General features: G+C 41.3%; 1 protein-coding gene across 1 annotated transcript in view; it reads left to right on the forward strand.

Annotated features, from left to right (window-relative positions):
- The window catches only part of SPAST (spastin), a 73,915-nt gene extending 53,636 nt beyond the window's left edge, over window positions 1-20,279 (forward strand). The window contains exons 11-17 of the mRNA XM_073628027.1: window positions 2,221-2,312; window positions 3,900-3,979; window positions 7,570-7,612; window positions 9,767-9,846; window positions 9,992-10,062; window positions 11,757-11,797; window positions 18,416-20,279. Coding sequence (XP_073484128.1) covers window positions 2,221-2,312; window positions 3,900-3,979; window positions 7,570-7,612; window positions 9,767-9,846; window positions 9,992-10,062; window positions 11,757-11,797; window positions 18,416-18,538 — 530 coding nt within the window. The 3' untranslated portion in view covers window positions 18,539-20,279. The remainder of the gene's footprint in view (window positions 1-2,220; window positions 2,313-3,899; window positions 3,980-7,569; window positions 7,613-9,766; window positions 9,847-9,991; window positions 10,063-11,756; window positions 11,798-18,415) is intronic.
- The last annotated feature ends 264 nt before the right edge of the window (window positions 20,280-20,543 follow it).

A 20,543-nucleotide genomic window follows, 5' to 3' on the forward strand; every position in this document is an offset into this window, starting at 1 on the left:
TCATCAGAATACATGTGCTTCTGTTAGACAGGTTAATCTGATCGCAGGCTGGTTGGTAAGTCACGGTCAAGTCTTCTGTATGAAGTTTGTTGCTGCTCTGCAAGTAGTTCTCTCTGCGTTCCTGCATGCCGGTCCTGGGCCTCGTGGCATCCATGTTCGAGGCAGTCACGTATGCACAGTCCCATATCAGGGTTCTGTGAAGGGACATTCTATCCAAATATGACAAGTCCCCTGCATCCTTGGACAACCATATTCGTGTAGGAAGAATGGCTAGGACCCACCCCCCCCCAAGTGGCTAGGTGGCCTCAGTCGCCAGTGTTTTGGGCCATGAACTCTTCCCTTCCTCTCCATTGGATAGTGGCCACAATGGACACTAGCCTGTCTGGCTGGGAGAGGGTAGTTCTGGGTCACAGATCGGCTCAAAGCCACAGGATTCTGGAGGAGTCCAGACAATCAGGCTTTACCTAGCTCATTGGACAGAGCTGCTTCAATGGCGCCTGGTCAGGATCCATTCGGTCTATGCCACAATGTACCCTTTGTCAATCACCATGGCAGGATGAGGAGCTTGGCTCTCTGCCATTTACATGCAGGGCATGGACAACTGGCAGGCAGACTACCTCAGTTGTCAGACTCTGGACAGATATTGGACTCTGAATCCGGACTGTCAGACCTGTCTGTGGTGGGCACACCAGATGTGGATCTGCTGGCCTTCTGTCTCAGCTGGAAGGTATTTGTGGGAAGAACGAGGGACCCTCTGGCGGATGCAATGGATGCGCTGATGACGCCGTGAAATCCATTACCAGCTCATTTACCCCTTTGCTTCTCTCAAGTTGCTCCCTCGCCCTACTATTCTGGATAGAGGCTGAAGGGATCCCAGTAATTCTGGTCCGTATTGGCCTCAGACGGGGTAAGGTTGCTTGTAGGCATCCCCCTTCCAGCACTTACCACTGTGGGAAGAGCTCCTGTCTCAATAATCGATCTTCCACTCTGCTTCACCATCTCTAGCTTGAAAACATGTAAATCCACCTCTAGGAGGATTTTTCATCATACCTCGAAGGCCTACGTTTTCTGGTGTGAGGCTGTGGGTTTGCACCCGCATTCCTTCTCTGGATTTCGAATTTTGGCTTCGAATTCGAGGGCATGGAGCAGCTTGTCTTTAGCACCATTAAGGATCAGAGTTCTGCTCTTATGATTTTCTTTCAGCGCCCTCTAGCCATGTAATTAAGGTTCATGCCTTCATTCCAGAAATTCATTCTAAAGCCTCGTACACACTACTGCTGGGTTAAATGCAAAAAAACTGACAGCTCAGGTTGGAGCTGTTGTACTAACAATCTGATGTTAGTATGGCAGGGGAGATCGCTGTACTATTGTGTTCTGACAGGGGACACCCCCCCGCCAGGACACTCCACTTCAGCCTTTGGCTGAGAGCGGTGAATGGGAGCCAGTCGGCGGACCCTTTTTTTTGGTCATGAGCCACATGGGCCTAATGTCAGACGGTTGACATTCGACCCGTGTGTACTAGGCTTAAACTGGTTGCAAAGGCACAAGTTTTTTTACCTTCGTGCATTCTATGTGCAGCAGCCCCCCAGACCCCCCCCACAAATACTTACCTGAGCCCCATCTCGATTCAGCGATGTACCTGAGCCCCATCTCAAAGTCAGCATGTATCGGCATTGTGTGAAGCAGCACTGTCTGTGTGAATCGGCATGATGTAGGTCTCCCCCCACCAGCTCACACAGCCTGAGTTTGACAGCTGTCAAAAGATCCCACCGGTGTTTGCCATTCTGCACTGAGATGCCTGCCTCATGAGGGGTGGTGGGTGGTGCTGGAAAGGGGGTGGTAACGCGTTTACGAGGATTCTTCCTCCTTTGTCAAAACACAAAGAATGTTTGTTGATGTACTTTGGAGGATACTGAGGATACCATTTGATAGGAAAAATCAGTATACATTTTTAATAGTATAATTGTTAGTAATGTTTCTCTTACTATGCTGCCAGTACTCCCTAAAATTCTGGAGCATAATTTCCTGGGAATATCTATAGGCACTGGTGGGGGAGTGAAACTTTACTGAAAGATGTTACTTTGGCCTCCTCTTGGTAGTGTACTGGAGGATGTGCTTTCAGTTGAAAAAGAAAATCACTTTTGCAAAATACTCAAACTTTAGCATATAGTAAGTCCTGTTCTTCTAATTCTATTTCTTGAATTCTGTTTCCCCATGCAGATGAGGTTGATAGCCTTTTATGCGAAAGAAGAGAAGGAGAACATGATGCTAGCAGACGATTAAAAACTGAATTTTTGATTGAGTTTGATGGGGTAAGTATTCTTTCCTTATACCTAAATGGTACAAGATCGATTTAGTAACTTTCAAAGCCTATTTATGCTCTTAAAAAAAGGATAATGGTATAAATAGCAGGGACACGTTATAGTACAACTATAGTGCAGGGAAAGGCAGCATTACTTTCTATAATGTACGAGTATGCATAGCATGCACTGATCAGCCATACGTTTGACTACCCACCTAATATTGTGTAGGTCCCCATTTTTTTTTAGGAAAAAACAGCCCTGACCCATTAAGGCATGGACACCACTAGACCACTGAAGGTATGCTGTGGTATCTGGCACTAAGCTTTCAGTAGCGGCTTCTTTAAGTCCTGTAGGTTTTAAGGTTGGCCCTCCATGTATCGGACTTGTTTTCCCAGCAGATTTCCACAGATGCTTGATTAGAATGAGATCTGGAGGCCAAGTCAACACCTCAGACTCTTGTTCCTCAAACCATTCTTGAACCATTTTTGCAGAGTGGCACAATATCCTGCAGAAAGAGGCCACTGCCATCAGGGAATGCTGTTTCCATAAAGGGGTGCACTTGGTCAGCAACGATGTTTAGATAGGTGATACATGTCAAGTAACATCCACATGAATGGCAGAACCCAAGGTTTCCAGCAAAACATTACCCAAAGCATCACACTGCTTCTGCCAGGTTGCCTTTTTCCCTTATTGCATTCTGGTGCCATCTGTTTTCCAGGTAAGCAATGCACATGCACCTGGCCATCCACATGATGTAAAACAAAACCTGATTCATCAGACCAGGCCAGCTTTTTTCTTACTCCGTGGTCCAGTTCTGATGCTTACATATCTATTGTAGGTGCTTTTGGCTGTGGACCCGGATCAGCATGGGCACCCTAACCGGTCTGTGGCTATGCAGCCCAATAAGCAACATCATATGCATGCCCATTTTCTTCTGCTTTCAACACATCAACTTCAGAGACATGTTCACTTACAGCCCAATATATCCCACAGACTTTTTCAGATGCCGTTTTAGCGAGATAATCCATGTTATTCACTTAAACCTGTCAGTGGTCATAAAATGGCTCATCAGTGTATTTGTACATTATGGCAGATTTGCCTCTCTGTCTGTCTTGCTCCAGCTCAGACTGCTCTCTCGCCACTCCATTACAACTGTTGCCATTCGCTCAGCCATTTTATGCATCAGAGTCCTATTTCATTGGTCATTTTGCGGGGAGCAGTGCTCTGTGCATGCACCACGGGTGGTGTACACACAAACACAGATTGCTAGAAGAAAGAGCAAAGAGTTTTTTGAGGTCTGCATTTAGAGGCAGAAGAAAAAAAAATTCTGGTTTGCATTTCTGATTGGAGCTTTTTGGCAGAAAAAACACTAAACTTGCCTAAACTATGTACATAAATTAGCTTTTTTTTTTTTTCTGCCAAGTGAACTGCCATTTTTTTTTTTTTTTTGTTCTCCAGTGTGTATGGAGCCTTATACTGCAGCACTGATTGTAGCAGTCTTGTACAGGAATCTAAGCCTAAAGGGGCTACTGCTGCCTGGACAAATCAGTATACAGCTCTTCACTTGTATCCATTTTTATTCATTTAAAACTTTAGGTACAGTCTGGAGGGGATGATCGAGTCCTTGTCATGGGGGCTACTAATAGACCTCAAGAGCTGGATGAAGCAGTTCTCAGGTACCAAGTGAACATTAAATGTTTTACCTTAAAGTATATGTGAACCCTTACCTGTTAAAACAACCCACTCAGTTTAAAATGGAAATGAAAGGTAAAATGTTTGTGTATACATTAGGGTTGTCCCGATACCGATACTAGTACACGATCACCGCTGACTGTCACCGCATCCTCCTCCAGTCCCCCTCCATGCCCCCTCCGTTCTGCTGTCCCACTCCTTTCTTCCTCCATGTCCCCCGCCGTTCTGCTGCTGTCCCCCTCCTTTCTTCCTCCGTGTCCCCCTCCATTCTGCTGTCCCCCTCCTTTCTTCCTCCGCGTCCCCTGCTGTTCTGCTGCTGTCCCCCTCCTTTCTTCCTCCGTGTCCCCCTCCTTTCTGCTGCTGTCCCCCTCCTTTCTGCTGCTGTCCCCCTCCTTTCTGCTGCTGTCCCCCTCCTTTCTGCTGCTGTCCCCCTCCTTTCTGCTGCTGTCCCCCTCCGTTCTGCTGCTGTCCCCCTCCGTTCTGCTGCTGTCCCCCTCCGTTCTGCTGCTGTCCCACTCCAGTTTTCCTCCGTGTCCCCCTCTGTTCTGCTGCTGTCCCACTCCAGTTTTCCTCCGTGTCCCCCTCCGTTCTGCTGCTGTCCCACTCCAGTTTTCCTCCGTGTCCCCCTCCGTTCTGCTGCTGTCCCACTCCAGTTTTCCTCCGTGTCCCCCTCCGTTCTGCTGTCCCTCTCCATGTCGTCCTCCTTCCTTTGCTGTATGGACAGAGTCAGTGATCATTGACTCTGTCCATTCACATAACTGAAACATTGTAATCTCCTGTGATTACGATGTCTCAGTTTATGAATGGAGAGGAGCCGCTGTCTTTTCTCTCCATTCATTTTCAGTGCAGCTGAGGCTGCAGAGAAAGGAACTGGGGAATCTCTATCCTTGGTCTCTTGCTCTGTCTTAAGGGGGAGATTTCAGGGGTCTCTTAAGACCCCTGATATTTCACAAAGCCCCCCAACAGGGCAAATTAAAAAAAAAAAAAAAAAAAGTATTGCAATAAATAATAAAAAAAAATTATTGTAAAAAATAATAATAAAAATTAAAATAAAAAACACACAGACACCGTCCACCCCCTCCCTCCCTGAAAAAAAAAGAAAGCATTGTAAAAACACAAAAAAAAATTGTAAAAAAAACACTGTGACGTGACATTAAAAAAAAGTATTGGTAAACGGTATCGGTGAGTTCTTGGGGAAAAAAAGTATCGGTACTTATACTCGGTCTTAAAAAAGTGGTATCGGGACAACCCTAGTATAGATCTATAGAACATCCTTTTTTTTTTTTTTTTTTTTTTTTAAATCAATCACATAATCTCTGTTTTCAGCTTCATAGGGGGCTTAATGAGGTGGGGGTGGAGAAACAGTAGTACATTGATCTTCCCAGTGAATGGCTGTGCAGGGTGGCGTTTCAGCAGAAGTCTGACCCTTTGAGGACAGCACAGCACAGTCAGAAACCTAACCACACTGAGATGGATGTGCTGTCATGCCTGGTGTGGTCAGTTTGAAATAGGAAAGCAGGGGGACCCGCAGGATCACCAGGTATTTCACACAAAGGAAGCAGTGCAAAGATAACAGGGGACTTTTAACCTCTTTACCACCTCGCCATAGCAGATTTACTGCTACAGGGCAGCCGATCTGTGCAGAAGCATGTCTATGGGATTCATCACAGCGGGAGCTGATCAGTGGGTCCCGTGGACCCAATGTCCACCAGGACCTGCCGATCATTCCGTAGTGTGACAGCATGACAGTCTGCCTATGTAAACAAGGCAGACTGTCATTCTGTGAGTACAGAAGACAGGAATCCTGTGTTCCTGTGAAGCGGGAACACCGATCCATGTCTTCAAGTAGTAAAAGCACCTCCCCCACAGTTAGTAAACACTCCCTAGGCACACATTTAACCCTTTGATCACCCTGATGTTGACCTCTTCGCTGCCATTGCAATTAGTACAGAGATGGTGCATATTTTTAGCACTGATCACTGTAATAATGTCACTGGTCCACAAAAAAGTGTCAAAAGTGTCAGGTCTCAGATTTGTCCGCAGCAATATCGCAGTCCCGCTATAAGTTGCTGATTGCCGCCATTACTAGTAAAAAAAAATCTATAAAAATATCCCATAGTTTGTAGACGCGAAAACTTTTGCGCAAACCGGTCAATATACGCTTATTGGGATACATATTTGCCTAAATTGACGCAGAAATTGGATTTTTACAATTTTATTTATTGGATGCGTTTTAGAGCAGAAAGTAAAAAATATACTGTTTTTTTTTTTTTTTTTTTTCAGTATTGTTTGCTGTTCTTTGTTTCTAGCGCAAAAAATAAAAAACGCAGAGGTGATCAAATGTCTCCAAAAGAAAGTTCAATTTTGTGGGGGGGGGGGAGAACATAAATTTTATTTGGGTACAGCGTCGCACAACCACGCAATTGTCAGTTAAAGCACCGCAGTGCTGTATCACAAAAAAATGGCCTGGTCAGGAAGGGGGGTAAACCTTCTGAAGGTGAAATGGTTAATAAAAGTACATGGTACAACAGACTCATCAGGAATATGAAATGTTTGGGCAACAAACGCTTTAATTTGACCATATAGAGAAACCTAAACAAACATTTAGCAAAGTTGTTTTATACAAAGGATTTCAGGTCTTTTTAGGCCAACTGTTTGGTGGTCTCTCAATTACCCTCCATTGTAAATGCAGAAAAGAGCATGTGTTTCCTAGCTTATCGGTAGGTTGCTTGGATAAATGCTTGCTGTGTTTGAAGGAATTGTGAAAAAAGTCACTTTCCCATATAAGGCCTCATTCACACGAGGCGGACTCCGCTTCCACGGAGTCCGCCTCGGTCCGCCGGCTCAGCGGGAGATCTCTCCGTTGATCTCCGCTGAGGCGGCGGATGACAGGTCCCTCTCTGCTCTCTGAGCGGAGAGGGGCTTGTCAGGCGCCGCTACTGCCTATGGAGGGATTGGATGAAAACGGACAGCATGTCCGCTTTTATCAGATCTTACCCGATCCGATCCGCCAGCGACAGATCTGGACGTAGGCCAACCATCTACTTTATGCGGATCGGACCGGGTCGGATGTCAGCGGACATGTCTCCGCTGACATCCGTCGCTCCATAGGCTAACATGGAGCGCCCTTTCAGGTCCGCCGTCAAAACTGACACGCGGACCTGAACGGTCCGATTGTGTGAAAGGGGCCTAACGCATTGTGTTTGTGACAATTCAGTTGTTTGTTTTTCTAAAATTATTTCTGTTGAATGTTTTCACTCCTGTGCTCTCAGCATACAGTATCTATTTGAACAGTGGAAGGTATCCTAGAAATGCTCTTTTCTAGGAAAAAGAGATACGAAATACCTCAAGTAGTATTTTTGTAATTTAAAGCATTGCTATGATTTGGATCATAAAGAAAAGAGCAGGAAGCAGAAGTCTCAGATGTTAATGGTCCAAATCTTGACCAGTAGAGATGTTTTTAAACTCTGTCTGCTGAAACAATGTTACCATTTGATTGCAAGACTTGAAAAAGCTCACCCTGATGTCTTACTGTCTGTTTTCCTTTTCCTAATGCTACACTTTTTTTCCACAGACGATTCACAAAAAGGGTTTATGTCTCATTGCCAAATGACGAGGTATGTTTTTGTGAAAAGTTAAAAATGCCAATTTTATTTTTATTTTTTTAAAAGCGATAATAAAATGAAGAGGTTGACATCATAAAATTAGGAAGTAGCTGAAGTTCAGTGTAAAAAAGAAAAAAAAGTCCTAATGGCTGAATGCATTTACACATACATCTGGTAGATCTACATATCTGTTAAACATCTTCAATGCACCCTACACCCTTTAACACTTGAGGGTCTATGTGTAAAGATAAAAATTTATTCTCCTATGATGTCAGCAGGCATGGGGCAGTAATACAATCGGTAATTTTTGTTTTGAGAAATGTTTCCCGAACAGGAAAAAAGCACTGCTTATAACAGTAAAAGTAATTATTCATATTTGAATTGTATCAAAGGCCATTCAAGAAGTTTGCCTTATAATTTTTACTTCAAGTTGTATTGTGTAACATCATCTTGCACAGAAATTATTTTGGCTTCTTTGGGCATTCCTATACAATACTGATTTTAGATCCAGGTAAACTGAACATCTGAAAAGGTTTTTAAAAAGTTTTAGTTGCTACATGATAGAGAACAGTAATATACAGTAGTACACAATGTATGCTTTGAAAGTGGCACCATTGTATCAAAATGCTTCCAGCTCCACTGCCTGCAATGTTGTGTTAAAGTGGAACTTCGCCCAAAAGGTGAAGTTTTGCTTGTTTGCATCCAACTCCCCCTTCCACTGCCACATTTGGCACTTTTTTGAGGGGAGGGGGAGCGGATAACCTGGTTTTGACGGGTACCCACTCCCACTTCCGGTCAGATGCGCTGCGCAGTCTTAGCCGGAAGTTCAGCCCCCCCCCCCTCCCTTTTTCCCCGCAGTCTTTTGGGACACATCACAGGTCCCAGAAGGCTACAGGAACAATCACAAGGTGCAGCACGGCTCGCACATGCGCAGTAGGAAACCGGCTTTGAGGCCACAAGGCTTCACTGCCTGTTTCTCTTACTTGAGATGTTGGCGCCTGCACCTGAAGCCAATTAAAGAATCGGCTCGGGTGAGTACATTGCTGGATCCCTGGACCTGATAAGTGTCCTTATATTAAAAGTCAGTAGCTACTGTATTTGTAGCTGCTGACTTAATTTTTTGGCGGGAGCCTGGAGCTCCTCTTTAAAGCGGAGTTCCACCCATTTAAAAGTCAGCAGCTACAAAAAGTGTAGCTGCTGACTTTTACTAAACAGACACTCGCCTCTCCCATGGACGAAGCCTCGCCCCTCTCCACCCTCCTCTCGGCGGCGCCGGTATTGTAACTGTGGGTGCTCGGCTGTGCTTCACAAAGGGGGGGGGGGGATAAATCCCCTTTATTGCTCCATCAGGATAGGTAGTTTGTGCAGAGAACTGATTAGATTTTTGGGCTGCAGTTTCACACTGTACCTGCACACGTGAAGTGTGTTTGCTTGAGTGCCCCTCTGTACTGAGCTACTTGCCTTGTAAAAATTTGTGTGTACCAGGAGCATTGACATTAGAAATGCAGAGAGAGAGAGCTGCATTTTAAGGCCTCATGCACACTGGACGTTAAAATAAAGTTATAAAAACGCCAGTAGCTTTGCAGTGAGTTTTTTAACTTTTTTTTTCAGCTTTTTTTCAACGTTTTTGCAATAGCAGTTTTTAGCGTTTTTTAGCGTTTTTCCACGTTAACAGTTTTTAGCGGTTTTTTTTGAAAAAAAAAATTTTTTTTCTTTCAATGGATCAAAAACGTTAAACGCTGGTGAGCGTCGTTTTTTAACGTTTATCAGCGTTAGAGTGTTTTTACAGCTGAAAAAACGTCTCTCAGAACCCACTAGTTTTGTTTTGTTTTTTTTGTTGTTTTTTTTTTTTTACTGCTCAAAAACGTTACTGCCCAAAACTGCTGATAACAGCCTATGTGTGCATGGACACATAGGATAACATGATGGAGAGTTTAATGACTGTAGAAAAAAACATCTACTGCCAAAAATAGCTGCTGTAAAAACGTCCAGTGTGCATGAGGCCTAAATATTGTGTATACAAGCCCAAAGGAAGAGATTACCTATGCATTGTGTTTGATATGGCATGTCCGGTATCCACTTTCCGGGACATATGTTTTTGTTTACAAAGTAATGTGTCAAAAATATGAATGTTTTAATTTTATCTGAAATGTCTTTCTTAAACAGACAAGGTTTCTGCTTTTAAAAAACCTTTTAAGCAAGCAAGGGAACCCACTGACACAAAAAGAATTGGCACAGCTGGCTAGGTAGGTGCAATGACATGTATTATGTCTGTACAAATAGCTCTTTGATTAAATGCCAATGTACTGCATAAAGTGCAAAGACAAAAAATAAATTAAATAAATTTGTGTGTGTTTTATTTTTATTTTATTTGTGTAATTCTGTTATTAGGCAGACTGAAGGATACTCTGGCAGTGATATAACTGCACTGGCTAAAGATGCTGCACTTGGGCCTATAAGAGGTATGTACCTAAGCAGTTCTGGCTCTTACAAGGCTAACATGATATTGTACATATGTGTTTCGTTTTTGGCTGTTATGCTGCTTTTTTATTAATAGTAAGATTGGTATATGAATATTCTGGAAATGTTGATATACATACGTTGTTATAGAATTGTGTGGCATGGAGATGAGTCCCATTTAGTTTTTCTAAGGGCTTGTTGGTGTTACAAGAGATGGGGATTTAGAATTTCTTTTAGCAGCAAATTGACACAAAATATACAATAGTTCAGTGGTCATCACCTCCTATCCTCAGGACCCACTAACAGGCCAGGTTTACAAGATAACTGAAATACATCACAGGTGATATCATTTGCTGCGCAGTGATTGCAGTATTCTAGTCTGCATCTCCCCAAGGTAATATATAAAACCTGGCCTGTTAGCGGGCCCTGAGGACAGGGTTGTTGACCACTGCAATAGTTGATGAAAAAATAAATGGTATGACGGACTTTATCTTTATTATGGTTAAAATTAAAAGACAGCAGCTTCAAATACTGTAGCTGCTGACTTTTAATATATAGAGACTTACCTGTCCAGGGAGCCTTCTATGTCGGCACCTTAGCCGATTTTCAGATCGGCTGTCAGGTGCTGCTTTCATTCGTCATAGGGGAAACCGGCAGTGAAGCCTTTCACTGCCGGTGCCGAGCTGCGCTTTCTAACTGGCCCAGTAGCAGGAGAAGAAGGGGGGCCTAACTTCCGAGGGACGATGCCGTCTCCCAGAAGTGGGGAAGGGCACCTGTCAAAATCCCCCTTCCCGCTGAAAGGTGCCAAATGTGGCACCAGAGGGGGGGAGGAAGCAGATCAGTGGAAGTTCCACTTTTGGGTGGAACTCCACTTTAATAGCTTGCATTAATGGAGGCGCAATTTCTTGGGTATGGAGTGTGATGACCTATAGTCAGACTGCCTGTAAATGTTTTTTCTTGTATTCTGTTACAGAACTGAGACCAGAGCAAGTGAAAAATATATGTCAGTATAAAATATGTTGGTGCGCTTATCAAACTATCCCCATCTGTTGGAGTGGTGTGTGTGTATATATAAAATCCTGAACCATAAAAACACCCTGATATAATCAGTAAAGTGAATAAGCGCAAATAAATAATCAATCAATAAAGTGAATAAATGCAAAAAAACGCATCAAAAAACATATACCCTGATATCACAATCAGTAAAGTGAATAGGTGCAAATAAATGTATCAATCAATAAAGTGAATAAATGCAAATAGATGCATCAAAAAACATATAAGGGAACACACATCCCTAGATATATGTAGATGAAAAAAACCCCAAAAACAATAAATAGTGTCTGTCTGTGTTAATCTAGCTGAGGTCTAAATGTCCAATCACTTGCCTTTGATGAACTTGCTTGTATTTCAATTCTCACAGATCACAGTTGCATGATGAATTACATTTGAAAGGTGATGATTCACATAAAGATAAAAGAAAACCATCATTGCGCAGTGTTGTAAATGCTACAAGACTGGGCAAACAATGTAATCCACTCACACATTTGCAGTAGCTGAATCGCTTTTGTTATAATGGTCAGACAGCTTCACCGCTCATACAGCTATCACTGTGTTTGCCGAAAACTATATTGGGTATGGAGTGTGATGACCTATAGTCAGACTGCCTGTAAATGTTTTTTCTTGTATTCTGTTACAGAACTGAAACCAGAGCAAGTGAAAAATATGTCAGCCAGTGAGGTGAGTGCTGTTGCTGAGTAACTAGTAAAATGTTTATTTTTGTGTGTTGGTTAAGGGCAAAACCCAAGCGAAAAAGTATGACAATGAGGAAGGATTATTTATTATTTGCAGCTTACCTACTTTTAGATGTGATGGCTGCATTCATTTTCTTTTTTAGGCTTTCTTTCTTCTATATTCATCTGGTGATCGAGCCAGTAAGTCTGTTTTTCAATGGAGCAAGTTCTTTTGTCATTCGAGGGATGGAACACACCATTTTAACACGGGTTAAATGTTAAATCTCAGTTTGATCAGATGCTTTGGAGGCCAGAGGAGATATGTGGGGTCTAATGCACCCCAGATCTCTCCATAAGGAGGACCTGTCCTCACCCATGCTTTCACAAGGGATGTTGTTCACCCCTTGTGATAACGTTAGAGTTGATCCAAAAAAGAATTTAAAATTAGTGTAAAGAAAAAATAAATGTAATCCCTTGAAGACCAGGCCTATTCTGACACTTTTTGTTTTCCATTTAAAAATCAGTACTTTTTTGCTAGAAAACTGCTTAGAACCCCCAAACATAATAAATAATAATAAAGTATATATAATAATATTATAATTTTTATTAATTTTTTTTGTAGCAGAGGCCCTAGGGAATACAATGGTGGCGGTCGCAAATTTTTATGTCACAATATATAGAACCCAATTTTTTGGAAAAATATAAAAGATGTTACACCAATTAAATAGATACAGAACATGTCACTCTTTAAAATTTATGCATGCTCGTGGAATGGCAACAAACTTTGATACTTAAAAATCTCCATAGGCAACGCTTTAAACATTTTTTGGTTACCAGTTTAGAGTTACAAAAGAGGTCTAAAATTATTGCTCTCGCTATAACGTTCGTGACGATACCTCACGTGTGGGACAAACACCGGTTGCGACCTATGTATACGTTCGCTGAAAAAAAAATAGCCTTGTTTACATTCTCCATAACCAGAAGTGATGAAATGCATGTCGCTTCTAGTCTCCTAGACCATAAAAATGATCGGGGACTTTCCAGTCCTCAATCACCTCCATGGCAATAGGCCGCAAGCGCCAGACCAGATCCTGGGCTCCCCAGTGAGACAGGTAAGCCCTGGAAACAGGAAAGAAATGGCAGGCGGACGCGGACCCCTCCCGCTGTCTCTAAAAGCAATCGAGCGGCTAATCAGCTGCTTGAAACGCTCTTAGCAGAAAGGGAATCTCCAACTGAATTTTTTTAATACTGGGGTTATGGCTGACAGCTGCAGCCATGGCCCCGATATAACCACTTAAATACAATAACATACATGTACTTGACTTGTGCGTCAAGTGGTTAAATTAAATAGTTATTGAAAAAAATATTTTCAAAGCATCTCAATGCTCAGGCGCAAATGCAAGCACACAAGTCCTGCACGTGTGTGTAAACAGCGATCACACTACACGTGTGAGTTCACAGCAAACGTCACTGTAAGAGCAATAACTCTAGCGCAAGACCTCTTGTGTAACCCTAAAATGGTAACTGGAGTTTGTCGGCACTCCACGACCATACTCCATTTTAACCGCTTCAGCCCTGGACCATTTGGCTGGCCAAAAACCAGAGCACTTTTTGCGATTCAGCACTGCGTCGCTTTAACTGACAATTGTGCTGTCATGCAACGTGGCTCCCAAACAAAATCTATGTCCTTTTTTCCCCACAAATAGAGCTTTCTTTTGGTGGTATTTGATCACCTCTGAGGTTTTTATATTTTGCGCTATAAACAAAAAAGAGTGACAATTTTGAAAAAAATGCATTATTTTTTGCTTTGATAAATATTCCCAAAAATATATAAACATTTTTTTTCCTCAGTTTAGGCCGATACGTATTCTTCTACATATTTTTGGTAAATAAAAACGCAATATGCGTATATTGATTTGTTTGCGCAAAAGTTATAGCGTCTACAAAATAGGAGACAGTTTTGTTTTTTTGTTTTATTAATTTTTTTTTTTTTTTACTTTTAATGGCGGCGATCAGCGATTTTTATCATGACTGCAACATTATGGCGGGCACAGACAATTTTGACACATTTTTGGGACCATTGGCATTAATACAGCGATCAGTGCGAATAAAAATGTCACTGGCAGTGAAGGGGTTAACACTAGGGGCAGTGAAGGGCCCCTAGTGGCCACAGGGCAAAGCAACGTTACATAACGTCATTTCGCCCAGCCGTGCCATTCTGCAGCAAGTACAACTGTGGCGGCTGGTCGGCATGTGGTTAAAACATGACAGGTTAGGTATTTACTCAGCATAACATCTTCTCCTATTTCACCAAACAACGGGTATTGTATTTTTGTGCATTAAAATTCAAGAAAGTGTATTTTTTCCAAAAAAATTTGAAGCATAAACTTCAATTTTATAATATTGCATGAATGTACATGTGGTACATCAAAGAAGACTGCAACATCAAGTGTGAAGTGCAAACATATCATAAACAGTAACCATAATCAAAAGAATGAATCTATTGTATGAAATAACAGGACTTATGAAATAACAGGTCACAGGAGTGCACTTAGTTCTGTACATTTGTAACTCAGATTAGGCCATACACTGGTACACATATATGCAGCTTCATGTAAGAAGACCCACTTTAGTGATGCAGCATAAATGTGTACAAGCAGCGGGAAAGGGTTAAGTTAATTAGCTGACAATACAAGTATAGTGTTGGCACCTTTATTTTAGCATAACTTTGGAGGAGTGATTCGCTGTCCTGGTTGTCCTATACTGCAAGAAGCCTTTAAAATGTAATGTAATCTGTCAGTGTTAATGTTTTGAAAAGGAAACAAAAAAAAGGAAAACTGCGCACAACATGTTGTATTTAATGTACATATAGAATGATACAATACATTGGTACACTCATAAAATTCACTCAGGGATCCTCAGTAGTGCACATAGATTGAATAAGACCAGAAATCAATCATTAATGGTGATGGTGATGGTGACTTGACTTTCTTACTCAGATAGATACATAAATAATCAGTTTGCACAAATGAGGGGACCTCCACAAGGAGTGGAGTATATACAAAGAATAAACAAAGCTCATTAAAATGACCACTTAATAGAGTGCCTTAATCGGTCCCAAGGTTCATGTAAAAATAATGCCACTCAGACTTCAATATCATCGGATACGGTATTCACCCAACCTGACCACAGCTTATCAAATTTCTTAGGGCAACTACTTGCAAAGTAAGTCAATTTGTACATTGGCAGGGCTTTATTGACCAACTCAATCCAGGCCCCCAAACGAAGGAGGGTCTGGGTTCTTCCACTACAATACAATCGATTTTTTTTTTTTAGCGTTAAAAAAAAGGAGTCGGAGTAGACTTTTGGGATGTTCTAAGCTCCTCCTCATCTAGATTACCCAGTAAACAGCAGGCAGGGGTACAGATGTTGAAGAGCCAGCTTCCCCTCAATAAATGTACATAATCCACTCCAAAAGTTACACACCTTTGGGCTATCACAGACCATGTGAAAAATCTCCGATGGCAGCATAACATCTCTGACAGTCAGGAGTTCGAGTTTTCCCCATCAAAAATAGTCTATGAGGCGTGTAATAGATCCTATGTAAATATTTTAACTGGATTATTTTAATCGCCTGCAGCGATAACCCCAGTAAATTGGAACCCCACCACCTCTTCCCAGACCTCATCCTCCAGATTCTATATGTCAGAACTCCATTTTATCCAACCTGATTTTATCTATCCATGGGGAAGAATCAGACAAAAGGAGAGAATAGTATCTAGAGATTAGTTTTGTATGATCTCCGTTTATTAGCTCCTTCTCCAATCCTGAGGGACATTGATGAACTGCCCTTAAGCCAAACTGCGCTGCCACCTCATGTCTAAGTTGCATATAAGGGAACAAATACTTGGACGGGAACCCCAATTCAGCCCAATAAATGGAAAAAGATTTAAACTCTTTCGGAGAATAACTGATGAGCATATTTAAGGTCAACATTCGTGCCGCGTTGGACTGAAGATAGTTTATACAGTTCTCCCAAACTCGGGTTATACCACAGAGGGGCAGTAGGGGATTTACTTAGAGCTGTTCCATTCAGGCTTTTGTTGCAGATATGAAATATTTTGTATGAGAATGTCAGGATTGCTGCCCCCTCAGTTGGGTATGGGCCATTCGTATATAATAAATTAATTAGAGCCTCATAAGATCCCATTAATGCAGCTTGGGTTGGAACCGCGGCATTTGGTAAATCCAGGAAAAACCACGCATGTATATGCATTAGTTGGGCTGCCAAATAGTAACTTTGTAGATCAGGAAACGCTAAGGGTCGGTTCACACTGGGACGACTTGGGATCTGACTTGTACGCCCTCAAGTCGCCCCAAGTCGCCCCAGAAAGAGATTCACATTTAAGTGAATGGGAGCGTCTTAATAGACACTACTGAAGTCGCTCCGACTTCAGAGCGTACTCCCTGTACTACTTGGATCCGACTTGGTAGGCGACCTGTACCATAGAAATCAATGGAAGTCGCCTCCAAGTCGGATCTCTCTCTCAAAGTCAAGCAACTTTGCAGGGAAAACCCCTCCCTCCCAGAGAGCTGATTGTCCTGTGATTGGCCACAGCCAAAGTCGCCTGTCCTTGAAGTCGCGTTGAAGCCGCGTTGAAGTCGCCGTGCAAAGTCGCGTTAAAGTCGTGTTGCCCCTGTGTGAATCGAGCCTAACCCTCCCCCTTGAGTAGGCAGTTTCAGTGTATACAAAGAAATTCTATCGGGGCCTGAACTCCACAAAAAGGAGGAGAGAAGAGCATCGACATCCAAGAAAAGTTTCTTAGGGAGATAAACTGGGGCCTGCCAGAATAGATATAAAAATCAAGGAAGGTATATCATCTTGAATATTTTAATTCTCCCCAGTAGATTCAGGGGCAATTTGGTCCAGGCAACTAGAGTATGCTTAAGTCTTTGTATCAGCTGGGAGATATTATTAATCGCATAGGATTCTACAGGTTGCTGCACCTCCTCCCCCAAGTATCTAAATTTAGCAACCACCTGTAGAGTAATTGATGGAGGCAGCTCTGCTATATTGGGGGTCAAAAGGAAATATTGACCAATTGCTCCAATTGACTCTAAAACCAGAGAAGTGTCCAAAATGAGCAATTGTCTCTAAGACAGTTGCGTCTCATTCTTTAATGGTATGACTGTTGAAACCCAAGCTGTAAAAGATGGGGGTATCTGATTTGCTTATTCTGCCTCTGAATCCAGCTCCAACAAGATTTACCTTGCACATGGAAGGCGTTCTTTGCATGGTGCGAGGGCAAACTGCTTAACCCCAGGGAATACTGTAACACTCGTATTTTAGCATTTCTACCATCTGGCGTTGACCAGTGTCTGGCCCTGTGTATTCTAAAGGAAAAGCTTTCTACCTAATCCATCTTTTTCTAGAAGCCTCTTGTTTTGATAAATCCATCAATTCAACATCTTTTGGAGGACCTCACTGCTAATGTTGCCTTCTTGATTACAGTCACATCTGTTGTGTTTCAGGGTTAGCAGCACTCTTGTAATGTGCCATTCCATGTTTTAGACAAGGTAGTTCTGAGACCCAAATCATCCTTTTCATCCAAGGTGGCCTAGTCCTTTACCCTCAATGGGGAAAATGTTCTCGCCTGGCTTTGTCCTGCACCAAAACAGAAGGAAGATGCCTTACATTAAGCCAAAAAGGAAAAACGAGGAAAACCAAAAACTGCACTAAAATTCCCAGATAAATTTATTACTGTATATAGTAACTCAAAAGTTTGCATACCCTTGGAGAATTTGTCATATGCAGTACCATTTGTAAAGAAAACAAGTGAGCAGGCCAAACACATTTACTTTTAATGGGATTCATATTCAACTGTAGGTCATTACAAAACATGGCAACAAGTAAACAAATTAAATGACCCCTGTTCAAAAGTCTGCATACCCTTAGCTCTTAATACCGTGTATTGCCCCCTTTTAGCATCAATGAAAGCATCCAATATTCCTGATATGTGCCTGTTGTAGCATATACTTGTATTAAAAGTACTCTGTTCTCTTTGCACTGCTTCCTTTTCTGTGAAATCCCTGGTGATTCTGCCAGTCCCCCTGCTTTCCTATTTCAAATCGCTTATAGAAAAAAGTATTTATAATTGTTTTTGTTTTTCTTGCCTTTGGTTTCTATTTAAAACTGCTTACTTTGTTATACAGTACAGGACACAAGTCCCTTCCTTCTGCTACCCGATCAACTCCTATTGCTTGCTAGAAAACAAATTAAAAAATTGCAGCTTCAGAGAGTGAGTGGGGTCCTTTGGGTACGCTTCAGGGGTTGTAGTATCCAATCTCCTTTTGGCAGTGCCCAATCTCCTGAAGGTAGCAGCATATAACACAGTCTATGATAACTAGTCTTGTGTCAAAATAAGGAACTTAACAGGTAAGTCAGAATTCCCATTTTTGCGTACGGACACAAGAAATGTTCTGCTCCCTGATTGTTCCCAGTTTTGAGATTCGCCCAAATCGCAAATGAAAATTAGCTGACTGGACATATGTCCCCAAGTTATTGTTCTGTAAATATATTGTGAAAGGGAATCAATGTATTTTTTCTTTTTTTATTATATTTCAGATGCGTAATATCAAATATTCGGACTTCCTGAGCTCATTGAAGAAAATAAAGTGCAGTGTTAGTTCTAATACCCTGGAATCATACATTCGATGGAATACAGAATTTGGTGATACCACGGTTTGAAAGACAAAACTCTTGTCAAAGGGTCCTCAAACCAGTTGCTAAATGGCAAATGTGATCCTGGAAGCCTTTGGAGAGATTTCATTTAAAAAAAACTGGAACTCTAAAGAAATCTAAAAAATGACACTCACCTGTGTGCACTAAATCTTTAGAAACCCAATAGGGAGGTGAAAACGATAATTCTTTTAAATGGCGTATTAACAGGATGTTTCGGTTTTACTTATATGGGGCTCTCTGTCATCCAAATATGCTGAAAGATTGTCCTTACCAGATCAGCACTGACTTTACTAGATGGGGTAGTGGCAACTTTCATTTTATGCTGTGTTCATAAGCTCGTGAGCTCAAAAGGAATACTGGGTGTAGGAAGATCTGTGCCTTGAGTACACGTTCCAGGTTTTGTTTTTGTTTTTTGTGCCTGCCCATCTTTTTAATAACCTAATACTTCCTTGGTATTTACCAACTGTGACTGTTTGTAAATGTGTGTATTCATTCTGCAATAAGAAAGCTAAAGAAAATATTTGCTTTGCCAGAGTGGTGGTCATTTTACTTAATGTGCCAAAGAAACCCTTTTGGTGGCACAGAAAAGGAAAGTGAACAAAAGCACATGAATACATTGTGAAGCAGCTAACTTGTTTTGTTCTATGTTCTTCACCTGTAGCTCTCCTCACATGTGAATGTCTAGCGGGATGCGGTTTGTCAGATTATGTCTCCAGTTTAATTCTAGCATCTTGAAAAATGCATGGTTTATTTTCCAATATTTTGACAATTTTGCTAATTGAATTTTTTCAAAAATAACTTTTCAAAACCATGACTATGTAAGATTGTTGAAATTGTTCTGCCATTTTTGAAATATAAATGGTTCAAAAAAAGTTTTAGAAATCATACTTGATATTCTGCTGCTTTGTTGTGTTACATCATATTGAAGGATAAATATTTGCCCTTACTTGGGAGATATGGGATTATGGAAATGCAGAACACGCTTCCAGGTGGCAATACAAGAACTGAGGAAACAAAACGCTTGTCTACACCCTTTCCCTTCTGTGTTTAATATCCTTTTTTTCATGGTTCAGGAATATAGTATGGTTACATAGTGCCTTTCCCCTTATATTACAAGGCAAAAATGATTTTGTACTTTTTTCTTTTTTAAAATAAACAGGTGGTCTGGATCCCAACTGGAATAGAAACAACTTTTGCATTATAAAAGTGTAAAAAAAAAAATTTTTCTATGCATTTGATTCCTATAAGGACACCCAGGAGTTCAAACTCATGTAAAAGCTTATTTAAGTGCTATAAATGGGGATTTCTGTTGGCCATGAAGTTGACTGCTTTCTCTGTTATAAGTTTTATAAGACTGAACAGGAAAACGTGATGCAATGAAAAACAAATGTATAGAAAAAATTACTTGGACATGACCTTGATGTTCTGGTCTTAGAGGTCTGTTGGCTCAGATTTCCTGATGTTGCCCTTTTGTAGATCAAAAAAAAAAATTTTTGGTAACCTGTTTTTAAGATATCTTTCATCTTTAAATCCCGACTAGAGTAAATACAATTACTTTTTATTTTCCTTTGGAAGGATATAATTTTCTTTATGGTTTACATTAAAGTGTGAAATATAGTAGCATTATCTCAAGGGTTTGGAGATGAATAGAGCAGTGTGGAAGAGCCTGTTATGTTTCTTTGCTTCTTGAAATTGATACACTGAACATTGTTCTAAAATGAAATTAAAGTTGTGTTTTATACAGAAACCCAGCTTGTTTAAATTTTTGGATTTTTTGTGTTGATGTGTTTTTAGCTTTGTAAAGAAACTGTGGATTGAAAGGGGTGTTAACAAAGTTTGTTAAATTTACATGTATGAAACTGGAACAGAAAACCGAGTGTACTGGATAGAACAAACATATACACCCATATGTGGGTGGGACTTTAAAGGCAACTTGACCACAAATTCAGTTTGTTGTAAAAACATATGTGTATATATTAAAATTCTGTTCTGTGGATATAAATGCATATTC

Source organism: Aquarana catesbeiana, linkage group LG04 (genome assembly GCF_042186555.1).
Source record: "Aquarana catesbeiana isolate 2022-GZ linkage group LG04, ASM4218655v1, whole genome shotgun sequence".
Lineage (NCBI taxonomy): Eukaryota > Metazoa > Chordata > Amphibia > Anura > Ranidae > Aquarana > Aquarana catesbeiana.